We start from the raw sequence: 15,951 nt of genomic DNA on the forward strand, positions 1-15,951 counted from the left end.
GTTGGATTATTTTATGTTACTGTACTGTAAATGATTTTAAGGTAATACCTAAATATCCAGAAATGGAGATAAGGTAATAGAATGGTTCAATGATATCGTATTGTCCATGGGTTATATGATATATAATGTATAATGTATATGAGATAAAGATCCAAGTAACTAAATGTTGTTCTTTACAGATAGATGTTGACGAGGGTATCATGTTATGATATAGGTAAACCCAAGGTAAGTCAGGTATATGAACTAGAATGAAACAAAAAAAGAACAGATATATAATACAGAAGAAGCAAATCGAAGTTCAACTTCAATTGTCAATTGAAATTACAAAATCAGCATGCTGGCCAAACCGATCAATACCATCCCCATCGATCCCGTCATCACCACCACACCTCGCTCAGCACCTGAGGAAGCTCCCGCACTAGACGCATTGGCAGAAGACGACGATGATGCTCTAACAGTCGACGTAGAGGTAGATACCAATCCAGGCGCGGAAGTAGCCGAGGTAGTCTGAGCAGCAGCAGCTGATACGGTCGTAGGAGGAGTACCGGAAGACGATGAAGTAACAGTCACGACGGCTGTACTCTGACCTGCTGTGGTGGTTGAAGAACTCTTGCTGGTAGTAGTGGTTTCAGGGTTTGTAGAAGTACTAAACACAAATTTAATGTGAAAAGTTAGCTTTTTAGCTCGTTTCATCATGAATTTAGTGTCAAAATACCACGTTTTTTAACAAAAGGAGCTAGGACTTACGCAGTTGATGTTGATGTTGATATCGATCTTGAAGATGTCGAAGAGTGAGATGCGGTACTGTGTGAATATCAAAACAAGTCTCAGTGAGGTATTCTTTGCTTGTTTGTTATGCATTGTCCGGGTACATATAAAAGAAAGAGAAAACATGTATATTGTCGTATGTACGTTGAAGAAGATAGAGATGATCAATATGAGATGGATGAATTGTTCAGACAAGAGGTGATGTTGAACACCGAAGAAGTAGGAATTTGATAGGATGAAGTATTGGTAGGATATGAAGTATTTGAAGTAGGAATGGCTGTATGTGAAGCATTTGAAGTAAAGGTAGATGTCACAGGTAGAAGCGGAGAGGAGACATACGCAGAGCTAGAGTTTGATGATGCAGAAGCGGAAGAAACACTAGATGATTGAATATTAGTTGAAATGGTTGAAGTGGTAGAGGAAGAAACGAACGATGTTGATGTAGCTGCTGCAGAAGAAGCTGAAGCTGAAGAGGAAGACGAGGATGATCCACCGCCTAAGGTAGCTCCGTGAGCGGCACAGTAGGCTTCTCCGTATGAAACTGCTTCGGTCGCGTTGGCGGTCTATGAGAAGAGAGGACATACATATGGTCAATTGAGGTAATAAACATACGATTGAGAGGTGTGAGGACAAAGTGAGACTCACAGTACAGCTTGCACTTAAACACGATCTAATGGATGCAGTGATGATCTCATCGGTACAATAACATTGTATATCACCTTGAGAGCAGGTCTATAGTTCATGATCAGTCGATTATTCGGGATCGTTTTACAGGTCTACACTTCATGCACTGTCGGCAGACTTCACTCACATCAAATTGATCTACCGAATCGAAACAATCCTGAGCACACGCGGGTGCGTCACCATCTTGTCTCTTCACTAGTGATAATGGAGATGCAATGACCTACAACGGAATCAGCAAGATGGACGTGTTTGTAAACGGTGGAATGGGATGGACAGACAAAGGGATTGAATGGGACTTACAATAGAGATGAATGGTAAAGCGGTGATGACGGTACTGAACCTCATTGTATCTAAATGTATATCTCTATGAATCTATATATGTGTATATGTATTACTGGGATTGGGATTATCTTTTGCCTCGAAATAGGTGTTATAGAACTATATTTGGATGATGATGAGCTACAAACAAGTGAGAGAAGAAAGAAGATGAACAGGGAGTGAGTGGTGAATCAACCAACTAAAAGCAGTTAAGTAACCTTTAGCTCCAAAAGGCAGTCAGGTAATAAGGATCTATACGTAATTACAGAGTGAACAAATGAAACCGAAACCTTACATCTCTATGTCATGGTAATTTAGCCTCTTATTTGTTGTGCTCTCTCTCCCTGAAACATCTCATCTTACCCTGTACACGTGACAGCGGATCCAGATGGGGGGTGGCGTAGAATACTCTGCTTTCTTCAAAAGACAACAATCCCAGCGTTTCATTACTATTCACAATGCATCAGTGCATGAGGCATATTCTTTGGGACCAACGAGGAACTGAGGGGTTGCATGCTCGTTGCCTTTGTATGATCTCACTACTGTACTATCGGATGATCCATCCGCGGTCTGTGCGATACTATGTTCCAGACAAGGGGGAGTAAGGTACCATTGCTTTGTGTGCGTATATCTTACAATCAAGCATTCGCCTATGTGCCTCGAATATGCAGAGTGAAGACCTTCCTCTACTTGAAAGGGTATCGATGAGTATGCATATGAGTATTCGAATCAGAACTCGACTGAATGATTGTATGGTGTTGTATGGTATGGGATTGTGATGTTCGTAAATCTACTGTGCTGTTTTCTACTGTGTTTAAATCTATATATATACATGAATTCGTATCTACCTACCTTGCATTGAAGCAAGCAAGCAGTCTATTGATTGAGTTGATCTATCGTCGTAGGGGGGTTTTCGTTGTTTTCTTTTTATGTTATCAGGTAAGACTGAGGATGGAAGATTGAAGGCTCATCATTAACATTGATCGATCAATCTGTTTTTGGGCCACGGTTTGCCTATTAACACATTCAATATCAGTCTTCAAAGAGAAACCCTTGCAAGATGTACTGTGTTAAGGTAGTAATCACTTACCAGCGCCATCTACCCAAGTGGTCAAGTTGGGATTCGTATAAACTTCTAAATGTCTTTCAATATAATCCTTCGTTGGGTGATCTTCATACAATATACACCATCAGCATCATGCGGCCATTCTATGATGACAGTGAATGCCCTCTGACTCACCCGCAGGATCACATCCGATCGTACCTGATCCATCAGGCCTTTGATATACTCTGACCCAATCAATTCTAAAGTAGTTAGGGAAGATCATATTGGCCCAGTCTACAAACTGGAAATTGTTTGACTACAAAGCACGACATTTTAGCGTAGACATTAGCCGACAGGTAACTATCTTCGAAGAGCTCGGGATGCAGGATGTGTAAATTGGTAGACCATACTTACCGCGTGAAGATTGATGATCTACAATGACAAAACAAGACCCAAACAATCATTTACAACATTACTATCGCTAAAACCCAGAAAGACAAACTCACAATAGCCATAGGCTCCTCCGACACGATCCTCCTTCCAACTCCTGTTCTAGGATTCTCATCAACCGCATCTGCGTACATCGTCCAAGATCTTTTACCATCCGATACCCAACTTATATATCCTTTTTCTCTCTCCTCTGGGAACGCACTCCATTCAACACCGAATTCGGCGAATTCTCCACTTCGTCCTCCAACTACTTGGTTGGAGTATATTCGATCCGGAAGAAGGGTCAAACCGGACTAACACGTCGACTTACATCAGCACACCATATCAAACTCGAATTATCAAAACATAGTATGTTTTTACAGACAACCAAACCATCGGTTTCGAAAGTCCGAATATGGACTGGTCTGGATCCCATAGGGTAGAGACACTCACAACAGCTTGTTGGTAATAACCACCCAAATACGTATTGAACATTGTCAGATCCTCATCGTAAACTTCCACGAATCCAGAACGATTGTTGAATTGATAATGGTCATCGTACGGAGCCACTTGATTGGATTGAGATACTTCGCCGTGTCTCTCAGCAATCCTGATTTGAGCTTCGACAATATCGATTTCGGGTGCGGCTCTTCCAACAGATACGTCTGGACCTGGATGATCTTCACCTGGACATGTACACGCTGATAATCTCTGTCCGGGCAAGTAAGATAATACACCGTCGTTCTCTCCTGTTGTTAAGGTTGCGATTGGGGCGGTACCGTTAGGCCAGGTTTGGTTTGCCAAAGTGCCTAAGATACCGAATATTCAGAATTAGAAATGTCTATTTTGTCTTAAACGTTGTGTACTTCTGCTCACCGATATCACATGAGTCATATGTATATCTAAGTTTACGACCCAACCATTAGTAAGATCTCCTCCAATCTTCACTATCTGTACGAAGTCGAGAAGACAACTCACGGCCAGGTACCTATTGATCAACCAATCATTATTATCCATTCCTGATACATCGACAAGGGATATTCCAAGGATATTCATCACTCACCATCAGTCGAAGCTCCATAAGCTGGTCTACCCAAATTGCCCATCAGCCAAAAACCAGGCCAGAATCCACCGATGTGTGAATGTCCAGGTAAACTAGCTGACATGGATACGTAGGCGTTCTTATTGAAACAAAGTTGATTCCAAGATTGTAATTGTCCACTTTTCAGATTGAGATCGTGAATCGGTTCTTGCGACATCGTGATTACAAGATGACCATCTTTGGTAGTTGCTGCTGAGGGGTCGAGCCATTCGAAGTCGCTAGGGAGTTGATCATAAAAGTAATTAGCGTCTGAAAATGAGACTCATGGGTATGAAACGTTGTATGTGGTGTCGAAGAAAAAATGTTGAGTTGAGCGATTATTTTACTAACTTTGTTCCCCAGTAATGTAAATCTACAGCTGTGAAAAACGGATCATCTCCAGGAAAGAACGTTCTACCATCTTTATTGAATTCATCTGAAAAGACCAATTGCCATTCTTCACCATTAAGACTTGTCCAAGTCTTCGCATCTTCCGGTGTATCATCATCTATCAGTTTCGGTAAACCTGGTACAGAGGGATATTGACCTGTTGAATTGATTCCACCTAGATTATATCCTGCCGTATTGGCTCCCATCGCATTATCATCTTTGTTGTAGAAGTCGAATATTGGATACAAGGCAAATATACCTATACATGCCATAGCGATGAATCCAAGTGTCAAAGTGTTCGCCCAACCTCTCCAACTTGTCAGGTTTAACGAAGCAGAATGATCAACATTCTTCTGTTCGGCTGCGGTAAAAGTATGTAGATGATCGTCCATCTCATCATCTTGATCTTGTAATTCATCATGAGTGAACCTCTGATGTAAACCATCACCACCTCCGACCCCGGACTGGGAATCATACGCTGTCGTTGATCCAGCACCACCACCACCACCACCAATTTGAGCTGTTGGACCGAATCTTCCACCCCCTCCTCCACTTGAAGATGAATGACCTAAAGAGCTTTGAGAATATTGGTTGGAAGGTAACATCGAAGTGGTGGAGTTCAAACTTGATTGAGAGATTCTTGACATACCTGGAGTTGCTGCATTCGATAATAAAGGTGAACGTGACATTAGCTAAATCGAGTTGGATAAGATCATAGAAATGAAAGATAGAAAGGCTGTGTTGAATGAAAGGTGATTAGTTGGTGATGGGTGATACTGATACTGAAGGAAAGTCTTGGATCGAGGATGTTATTCAGTAAAGAAGAGAAAAAGAGGACCTTGAAGGGATACAATGCATGGTTGCTTGGGTTCTGATGGTGAATTTGTGTCTGGTCTCTTGGTCTCTTGGCTTGTCTCTTGTCTCGTGTTGAGCTGATCCGTGTGTCTCTATACTGCATACTGTACAGTATGAGTAGCCTGTCTGATGAAACCCCCTTGTAGGGTTTCTTGGCTTGGATCACTTGTCCAATACTCACAAGAGTTACTTGCGATTAGGGTCTAGGGTAACAAGTGGGAATCAATCAAATGTCGACGCCAAGACATGCCCAGACTCATCTCTCCTAAGTCCAAACTCGTGGTGCATTGATCAGAGAGGGTCTTTCCCCGGATCCTCGGATTAACCGTCAACGACGTGGTCGCATCCATAATTGATATTTGATATTTCGAGTGATATGTGAGGTTATGAACATGAACATGAGAATAGACGAGAAGATGCGATTTGGATATGTGGATATCCACTGTAAATGAATTGAATGCGAAGAACGCCGCCGGTATCGAGGGGGTTCAGGGTATGGGGTTTGTCTCGAGATCACCAATCCCTCTACCACTGTATGTGCTGCTATTCTTCTTAGAGATGCATGGACATCCGTTCTCATTCACCAACATCGATACAGGATACTCACTCTCACTTCCACATGTGAAAATGTGACATGAACTGATTCATACACATCGTTATACTTATCGTAGGACACTACATGTTTCTCCTTTCTATTTATGTTTTATGGGATTCCACAATCTTGTTGTTCTAAATGAATACAGGTACATTCGACAGTCTACTAATCTGATACATATTTTTTCTACTATCTTATCTGTCTTTCTTCTATTCGAGCCAACCGATCGATGCTAAAACCTCAATCTGATTTTTTTTCTCATCTTTATCATATTTTCTATCTCATATTAATTCTTTTCGTTTTTGTCATCACTCACTCATCATCCACCACCTCCTTGGATAATATCATTCTCTGTATCTCCAGGAGTGTCCGTCCCGCCATCTCTCGAAGGTCCTTCCTCATCCAAGGAAATCTGCGAAGATTCACTTTCACCTTCTTCAGTTCTAGGTTCTTCGCCTGCTTTTCCAACTATCTCTCTTACACCGAAATCCAGGATCCAACATTTACCGACTGAGCGCTATGACACACGATCAAATATGAATCAGGCAATCATTCGTTGTGTTACATCTGAGAATTCTATGGATTTGACTTACCTGTTGCATGAACAACCTCTCGCCGTCAAACACAATGACGTTGACAGGTGCTTTTTGACCCAGCACAAATTCGCCTACTATCTCTGCACACCCTAAATTACTATCCTCATCGTTTTTAACAGGTCGAATGATCTCGCGTTTGTATCTGATCGGTCTTCTTCGCTATGAAACGCACACGAATCACAAAACACAAATTCAGCTTCCGGGCCATATCCAACAGTCAGAAACCATGTTGATATTGATGGATCACTTACATCCCTTGCATGAGCCTGAGTCTCAACCTCACCAATCCTGCCCAACCCACCCAAGGTTCTAAAATCACATGCTATAGTTCTTAATCTTTTCTGATTGAAATCCAATATCGTCAAATGGAGGAGACCATGAAGTTCCATAAGTGTATAATCATGATGATACAATCTAAGGGAATTTTGAGCTTCGTAAAAACCATGAAAATAATTAGGTGAACGGGCAGGTTCAGCCCACGTGTAAGCGTGTCCAGACCATTTCGAATAAGGTATGGAATCCAATCCTGCGAATGGATCCCATTCGTTACCCCATGCGACATTAGGTGGAGGAATCTTTCTTTCTTTCTCCAATTCGAATTTCTGCAATTCACTAGTTGGCAAGACGATGATTAACCTCCATACTGCATCTTCATTGATGACGAATTCGGTAGCGACAAGGATCAAACCAAAAGGAGCGTTTCGTTGCAGGAATGGAAGGTGATCTTGGGTTCGAGCGATGATAGTAGCATCTTCAGGCAAATCAAGTATATCCCTAACTGTGTCGTCGAGCAAGTCGGAACAGAATGGTAATTCCAATAAAAGAGGGAGGGAGCTGGTTCCTGGATAGCTGGTGTCGACTTCGAATACTGCGAGGTATGCCTCGCTATAGCCCACACGCAAAATATGATATTAGTCTTCTGTTACACGTTGCTGGCATGAGCAACAAAAGTATAGTGAGAGAATACTCACGTATGTTCCATCTCTTCATCACTTGGGTCATGAGGCATATCTAAACCCAGTGCGATATTCTTTCCAGCCCATGCCATGCCCAAATTACTTTCCCATATCGTAGGGGAGGACGGTGGGAGTCTCTATATGACATACCATCAGTCCAGGTGTGCTGACATTATACACAGAACGAGATCCATAACAACTCACACCTAATCTTTCCCCAGATTTCCAATCATATATCCATACGATCCCACTACACCAAATCATGACTCTTCCATCTACTGTCAAACTGATATTATGGGGCTCGTCACCTTCCCAACCTTCTTCCAGTATCCTGAATCCATCCATATCACGTGGAGTCGCATCTTCACCTTCGTTGAACAGATGCAATACTCTCATTCGAAGATTCGTCTTTCTATCATGTTCGTGTCCTTCATCCTCCTGTACTATGATCACATCTTGGTGGACATCCAGATCGAAAAGATCTGTGAATGGTTTGAAAGAGACTTTTACCTTTTTTGGACGACTGTCTAACCATATAGTACACAAAGTATATTTACCATCTCCATCTTCTGATGGTTCAGGTTTATCCATCTGTTCTAAAGGTTGCGTGATGACGTATTTCCCAGCTACTGTATGCAATACTTGATCAACAGGTAAGTTGAATTGCTTAATTCTAGGTCTTAACAAATCCAAATTGGTTTCTCTAGTAACGAGTCTACGGAGTCGTTCACCCTGAGGAAAGCTCCGTTCGCCATCGTAAAGTTGAGATTGATGTAAAGATTGACGAAGTTTTAATTGGATATAGACGGATTTATGAATTATACTGTTCCAGTATCTACACACGGCCGCACACCGTAGGATGTCGAGTGGTTCGAGGAGCTGGAGGATGCGGTCCATCACATGACGAGGGAGTCGGTTGGGCATGGTGAGAGAAGGTGGTAATGGTCATATATGGAGTTGAGGAATAAGCTGAATTAGGTCAAAAGTGATGTTGAGATGAGAAGAAAGAGAGGCGATAATGGATTCGATAGGATATGATAGGGCGACGAATGTGCCGATAGATAAAGAGCGTGGTTGAGATGATAGATGAAATGATTTGAAATACAGGGTGTGGGAGAGATTGAGGACGATGATGAGTTCTGCAACGCTAGACAAACAATTAGTCATATATTTATCGTCACATACTTGTCATTTGGTATTTGGGTATCATTTGTATTTTCGTATTGTGAGAAAGGCAGCCAGTTGAAATGAAATGAGATCCAACCTGTAATCAATGACCAGTACAGTGGCGATGTTTCTTGGCTTTTGGCTAGCTAGCTTTGCTCTTTTTAGCGTCATTGCATCGTACGCTTAAAACAATCCTGACTCGCTGTTCGTGGCCGTTGCATTTATTTGCGAAGGATGCCGAGGAATTTCGAACGATGTGACATTTCGATTTGGTCATAGGCAAGAGATGACGAGCCGAATCAGTGGGTGAGCAAGGCGTCATGACATTACTTGCATTCGCTTATATGTTGTAAGCATATCATTTGAATGGAAGTGAGAGGTTGCTGGTAGGAGTAAGTTTAGTGTTAAATAGAGTACGTACGATGACATGTTACCAGCTAGTTGTCAACATCGTCATCCCCGTCTGACACCCAACACGATACTTCCGTTAACTTTAACTGTTAAACATATACTGCGGTTTTGATGTGCCTGATCATAACCACCCTCTCCACGTGGCGAACCCGCCCTCAGTCACCCAGAATCAGGCTCACCTCGATCACCTGTGCAATGCTCGGAGGCAAAAACGACCGTGCACTTTTGACTCTTCTGACACGCCGTTTTTCTCGCTGCTGGAATGCATATACCTGCTGACAGGGATATACAGTATGATAGATGTGGCTTGAGCTTCCATTCTTACAACCGAATCCCGGCTACTGTACGCCTTGCATACCTCGGCTCAAACGCAAAGACGCTTAAATCAAGACGAGGGTCAAGCTTACACTTCCCCTTCGGCTTACGGTAAAATTTGACATGAGGAATTCCAATTCGGATTCAGTATCATACCTGTATCCATATGAGAGGTAGAGCCGACTTAAGTCCGCAAGGATGTCATTTGAACTCGATTTGTATTTATATCATCCAACGAGGAAGACAAAGGATATATTCGTGATTCGGTCTGATTTGTGTGGTATTTGTATTCCATTGATTTGTATTTCTTTCTGCTTCTGCCACTTGCTGGTAATGGCAATTAACTCTAGCATACATGTAAAGTGATCCCATACCATTCGCTGTGATCAAATGAAAACCAACCTCTTTGCTGGACCGTACTCGGAACGCTGTATACTAAAGTACAGAATATGACCTATGGGGGACTAGTAACTAGCAAGACGAGAGATGTATTTATACTTATGTACGCTGATATATGCTTCACGCTGGAAAGAGAGCCTAGCATAACGCACAGCCGATAAGTGATGATGTGGATTGATGCGCTTTGGACCTGTGTGCGGATGTATAATAGGGGAAAGAATTACGTCACTGCCACCGGAATATCTGACACCAAACATAAGGGAAAACGAAGATGAAAACCGAGTTCACCTGTTAGAAGAAAAGAAGGAAATTACACAACCCATATATATCTAGCATAGACTATAGCATAAAGCACATAGCATATAGCAAAGACAGCATAGACACGGCTCATGTTCTCAGTTCACCATCTGACCATATAATACCCCTTCTCTCTTCAACTCATAGAAGACCGTCTCGGCAATCAATCATTAATCATTGGTAGAAGAGTGAAGTGAGACATCGATCACGGACCAACATCGTCATCGTTATTTCCATCATCTACCATTCATCCCATTCGTCCGTGACGCCCGACCATTTCACAATATCAAAGCGTAATACCACAAATCATCATTCGTTCAATCAAGCCACTGCCGCTTCTCACAGGTTTACACTTGCAAACTTGCATTCATCATCATCACTCAACTGGTCTTACGACTACCAACATCAGTCAAACGTCATTTGCCATTTTAGTCAAAACTTCCCTGGACCTGATTTCCACCTAACGAAAATATATCCGACAAAAGCACCACTACTAAAAAAAAAATCCAACACATCGTCTTCCATTACACTATAGATCCCCAATTCCACCTGTCCAAAACTAGATGTCAACAGAAGATGGATCTTTTTCATTAGAAAGATAGATAAATCGGTATTGAATTAGGACAATTTGCCGCGCTCAAAAAGAAGGATCTTTAGATTGGTCGTGAAAAGCTAGTGATTCGAATCGTTCGGATTAGGAGAAGACCAGATGCACGTCATGGAGGTGGAGTCAAGTTCGAATGTCAATGGGGAAAGAAATCGGTCGAATGGATATGGGCATGGACATAGATATCAGCATCAGGATGACAATGGTGGGATAGAAGTGGAAGAGGACAGATGGTCAAAAGGATCGGCGGCAGTTTCTTCAACTACTCCACCTAGCTCCACGTTCGAATTTACATTTCCTCCCATCCACTCTACTACAACAACACCAGATCGACGTCGTCAAGCTCCACCAACCAATATACCCAACTTTCCAGGATCTCACGAACCCAGAAACCCGCCACCGAGCGTACCCTTCTCACCCTCACCTACACAATCGCCGATGGCAAGTTCACCATTCCGCTCACCCGATCCTCCCCCTGCTGGACCATCTGCACGTACACCGGGCTTCAACCTTCCCCTCTCACAGCCTTACGTCACTCCCTCTGCATCAGGCGTCAGCTCGCCATGGCACTCTCTAGCCGCCGCTTCAGGTGCTCCGACACCCTCTTTGGAGGGGGGTTCGATGGGAAGAAGTAGTCCGCATTTGGGATATCCATTTGAACGTCTTAACATCGGTGGAAGTTGGAGTGGCGCAAACCTCTGGGGAGAAGGTGCTCAAGGAAGAAGAGGATCCGCAGATTCCACTGGAGGTGGACCAGGCTCAAGTCCAGGTAAAGCTCCAATGCAATTATCATCGCCGCCACCCATGGTCTTGCCGCCACCTGGACCGGCCAGAGGACTGAGTAACGAGACTTTACTGCGGTATAAAGCTATGGCTAACTCCGGATCATCTCTATCACCTGCAATGGCGAAAGGTCCTAGTCAAGGTGAATCTGGTTCGTCACCAACATCAAGAGCTTCCTCTAGTGACTCCACCACGCCCCCCTCACTGCCACCTGCTTTGGCCCGCAGGAGAGGCTCGATTCCCAAGGCCAGCACCAGCGTCCCGTCTCTGTCCCTTCCGCCTTCCCGAGGGGGAAAGTCACCTAGTCCACTTGCATCGAGCTCGACTACATCATCACCGGGAGCAGGAGGCAAACGCTTACAACCAATAACAGCCAAGTCACTCTTACCTTTGTTATCCTCGCCATCAACCCTTGTACTTGATGTACGACCACCATCATCGTTCCAAAATTCGCATGTCCCTTCGTCTTACTCACTCCCGATCCCATCTACACTGCTTCGTAGGCCAGCTTTCAACCTCGACAAGCTGGTCCAAATGCTACCGTCAGACACCACAGAAGCTGTTCTGCGGTGGCGTGAGAAGGGTGACATCGTGCTCATCGATGCAGATAGTGGATCGGTATCTGACGGAAGCGTGTTAGATGGATTGTCTTCCAAGTTCGAGAGAGAAGGATATACAGGACATTTATGGTTTGTAAAAGGCGGTCATTCCGCTTTATCGTCCCAGCGAGATGTCAGATTGGTAGCTCAAGATGATGCAGCTGGAGCAGAAGGACAGGGATCAAGTACGGCCTCTGCTGCAGATGCTGCAGTGAATAAGGGAATGATGGCTGGAACGCTAGGTACTTTAGCTTTTAGACAAGGTATGACCTTACCGGTTTGCTTTGAGTTGTTGAACTCATGCTGACTTGTCTTTCCTCTCGCTTACAGAATCGACGGAAGGTCGGAGCAGACGCGCGCCACCACCTACAGGTCTTTCGATACCGCCTACACCAGGATTCAATTTCAAATCTAACCCTTTCGGGATCTCTCTGCCTGGATCTCAGACTTCTACAGCTACCGAACGACCATTGACGACCGGACGCGATCTGACGCTGAGCGGCATGCCTTCACCCAAGAAAGCGAAATTGCAACCTGCGAATCCCTTCTTCGACAATATCCGACAGAATCTCGAACTCTCCCATGGTGGGATCACCGAGCGAATCCCCCTGAACTTACCGGACCAAGTGATGAAGCGTGTCGAAGATTTACCTGAATTCTTACGTGATCTCGCTATCATGCCAGAGAAAGATAGTATGGACCAGTTGGCGAAGCAGTTCTATGATCTGGAATTGAACGAGCAGAAGAGATTACAAGCTGTTATGGAATGGCATAGTAAAGGATCGGGAATGATGTTGAATGATAAAGCCGGGAAAGAAAGTTGGGCGGAGAAAAGACATCATGATGCGGAAGAAGTACAGAGATTGACGAATTGGAATGGAGAAGAAGCGACTTTGCAAGATGATTATTTCCCATTCTCCATTACTGCTGGTGTAGAGAGAGGTACGAAGAATAGGTGAGTCACTCCCCTCAAAGTCGATAAGACGGTTCTGACATGACGTAAATTGTAGGTATAAGAACATCTGGCCCTATGATTTTTCGCGAGTCCGATTAGAACGACCACCAGATGAAGATTCAGATTACATCAACGCATCTTACGTCCAACCCCGAGGTACTTCCAGACGATATATCGCTACTCAGGGGCCACTGGATGCGACATATCATGATTTTTGGACTTTGGTGTGGGAACAAGGTGTACGGGTGATCGTGATGATCACAAAGCAGTTCGAAGGAGGTTTAATCAAGTGCGGTAATTATTGGGGAGATAAGGCATATGGTTTTTTGCATCTTCATGTGGTCTCCCAAACGGGAGGTGAAGATCAAGTACAACAACCAACAACAGGATTTGATTTTGGTCCTGCTGCTGTTACTCCACGAACCACGTCTTTTCCTACTGGAAACGAACGAAATATAAAACGAGTGTTCAAGTTGACGAACCACGACGAACCGGACGAACCGCCAAGAACGATCGTACAAATCCAATGTATAGGTTGGCCAGATTTCGATGTTCCTGAAACTCCGGAAACTCTCTTCAACCTGATCAAAGATGTTGATAATGCTGTGGAGGAATCGGAAACCGTTGGACGTGATGATCGATCTAGCCAACCTCCTGTTTTGGTCCATTGTAAGTGCCTTGGTCTCTTTCACTCCAATACGTTGATACTGACATTCACGATCGTTCTCAGGTTCCGCCGGTGTCGGTCGAACGGGAAGTTTCATCATTGTTGATGCCATTCTGGATGGGCTCAGAAGGGAGTTACGCGCTCGAAGAGGGTCGTCTGTGCCTTCTTCTGGAGATCCCCGCGATACCGAGCGATCAGCATCTGTCACCTCGTCGGCCAATCCAGTCGTCAGCTTTGGAAATTCGGACTCAGGTCATAAGAGCCAAGATTCCGGCAAAGCTGTATCCTTCTTATCTCCTCCGGTCAGCGGTACCGCCTTGAGTGATTCGAGTCGACCAATCTTGACGTCCTCGCCATCCCCCTTGACTACCACCGTGACCGCTCCCACGCCCCCCTTCCAGCCACTCACGGCTGCTGCGTTGGCTGAGAACTCGTCAAATCAAGCGCAAGAGGAGAAGATGGACATCGATGCTGCCTCGGAACCTCAGGGTCCACCAAGGGACGAGAAGTTCTTCCAACATCGAGGAAGTATCTCGACCCATTTCTCCAGTGAAGCTGGTGGTGATACTCGACGACCGAGTCTGGCTTCGACTAAGCACTCTTCCGATATGCTCCCTCCTGATGCGTGAGTCTATATCCCCCGGATGTTCATGACCGTTGCTAATGACACTGCAATTTTCCAGAAGGATGTCTCAAAACAATGGGAAAGATCTCAATGCGCCTATGCCTATCATCCGATCGGATATACAACATCGAACACCCACACCTATAAGCGAAATGGAAAACCCTGTCGCATCGGTCTTAGAAGGTATGCGAGTTCAACGGATGTCCCTTGTTCAATCACTTCGACAGTACTTGTTCGTTCATCGAGCTATCATACATAATTATCTGCACATTTTGGACGAGGAGAATGAAGCACTCGGAATACAATCGAAATCCTCTTCGGGCTCTGTATCAGGTGGTATGGTTAATATGGGTTTGACTCCTGCTAAATCCGATTCAACTTCTGGAAGTACCAGTACGATCCCTAGTGTAGGTACAGCGGGGACGGATGATGATATGCACTCGAAGAGACGAGCGTCTCCAACTGAACTTGAAATTGAAACGATGTCTTCGAAAGGAGGACTGGACGAACATGGTAAGATCTTAACTAGGACCCTCGGAGAAATGGCATCGACAACATCAAGTGGATTAAGTAAAAGACCGAGTTTTAAGAAGATGCGTCCTGCGGTAGATTCAATGATCTCACCTACAAGTAATACTTCCAATTCTACCGATTCCACCAATACCATATCTTCGACTGGATCTGGAGGATCATCAATATCGACTTCGTCTACTTCCTCACCACTTAGTCCGACGAAAAAAAGTAATAGGTTGAGAAGCAAGAGTAAATTAGGTTTGCATTTGGATATGGACAGTGGTGGTTTGCCATTGAGTTTCGGTACGACTGGAGAACAGGGACAGGGTTTGGATAAAGAGAAAAATCTAGAAAAGTAGATATGGTATACTGTATACTGTATAGACAAGTCAATGAGTTTGACTGATCGTACAGTTATGTAATACTTTTGCATTTTCTTCAAGTATCTTCTCGATTAGAGTATTTATTCTTTTTTTTTTGTTTGTTTTTGTTTTGAAATATGACATGTAGCCTTATCAATCATTTATTCTGACATATATATATATATCCTCTTTTTCCTTCTTCCTATCATCTCATCATACAATTTCCCCTGTTCTTCATTTCTCACGTATGTATCTTGTCATTCTTTCATTACAGTATTCGTACTTTGTTCAATCCCACATCAAAGACGAGTAATCTAGATTATCACGTTTACCTTGATTTGAATCATGTTCCATATTTCATGCATTGCATCTTTCTGTTTCGTTCTGAGAAACACCGACCTTGTAATTTGAAACAAAAGTGATCGTAGCATAGCATACTGTAGCGTATCATGATTGACTAGATGATACCTATACTCTTATGTTACAACAAAATTGGAAGTGTGTATATCACCGGATCAGACCACGAAAGAAAAG

The 15,951-nt window shown here is 43.7% G+C and overlaps 4 protein-coding genes across 4 annotated transcripts; 1 reads left to right on the plus strand and 3 right to left on the minus strand.

Moving 5' to 3' along the window:
• Nucleotides 1-321: 321 nt before the first annotated feature.
• L199_005586 (uncharacterized protein) lies at nucleotides 322-1,797 on the minus strand (the record flags this gene model as incomplete). The annotated part of the gene is made up of 6 exons (XM_064891296.1): nucleotides 322-646; nucleotides 748-804; nucleotides 1,108-1,331; nucleotides 1,414-1,500; nucleotides 1,580-1,672; nucleotides 1,753-1,797. 6 exons carry the CDS (start codon nucleotides 1,795-1,797, stop codon nucleotides 322-324), a joined length of 831 nt encoding a protein of 276 aa, XP_064747368.1.
• Nucleotides 1,798-2,743: 946 nt separating this feature from the next.
• On the minus strand, nucleotides 2,744-5,404 carry L199_005587 (uncharacterized protein; the record flags this gene model as incomplete). Its single annotated transcript, XM_064891297.1, has 10 exons — nucleotides 2,744-2,784; nucleotides 2,861-2,941; nucleotides 3,011-3,131; nucleotides 3,230-3,247; nucleotides 3,322-3,558; nucleotides 3,698-4,053; nucleotides 4,121-4,146; nucleotides 4,223-4,232; nucleotides 4,308-4,564; nucleotides 4,677-5,404. 10 exons carry the CDS (start codon nucleotides 5,402-5,404, stop codon nucleotides 2,744-2,746), a joined length of 1,875 nt encoding a protein of 624 aa, XP_064747369.1.
• A 1,080-nt stretch (nucleotides 5,405-6,484) lies between these two features.
• On the minus strand, nucleotides 6,485-8,641 carry L199_005588 (uncharacterized protein; the record flags this gene model as incomplete). Its single annotated transcript, XM_064891298.1, has 5 exons — nucleotides 6,485-6,682; nucleotides 6,759-6,920; nucleotides 7,013-7,646; nucleotides 7,733-7,854; nucleotides 7,922-8,641. The coding sequence occupies 5 exons, from the start codon at nucleotides 8,639-8,641 to the stop codon at nucleotides 6,485-6,487; spliced, it is 1,836 nt and encodes a 611-aa protein (XP_064747370.1).
• A 2,383-nt stretch (nucleotides 8,642-11,024) lies between these two features.
• On the plus strand, nucleotides 11,025-15,414 carry L199_005589 (uncharacterized protein; the record flags this gene model as incomplete). Its single annotated transcript, XM_064891299.1, has 5 exons — nucleotides 11,025-12,558; nucleotides 12,626-13,250; nucleotides 13,306-13,919; nucleotides 13,981-14,542; nucleotides 14,604-15,414. The coding sequence occupies 5 exons, from the start codon at nucleotides 11,025-11,027 to the stop codon at nucleotides 15,412-15,414; spliced, it is 4,146 nt and encodes a 1,381-aa protein (XP_064747371.1).
• Nucleotides 15,415-15,951: the final 537 nt, after the last annotated feature.

This window comes from Kwoniella botswanensis, chromosome 1, assembly GCF_036426115.1.
Source record: "Kwoniella botswanensis chromosome 1, complete sequence".
In the NCBI taxonomy this organism is placed as follows: Eukaryota; Fungi; Basidiomycota; class Tremellomycetes; order Tremellales; family Cryptococcaceae; genus Kwoniella; species Kwoniella botswanensis.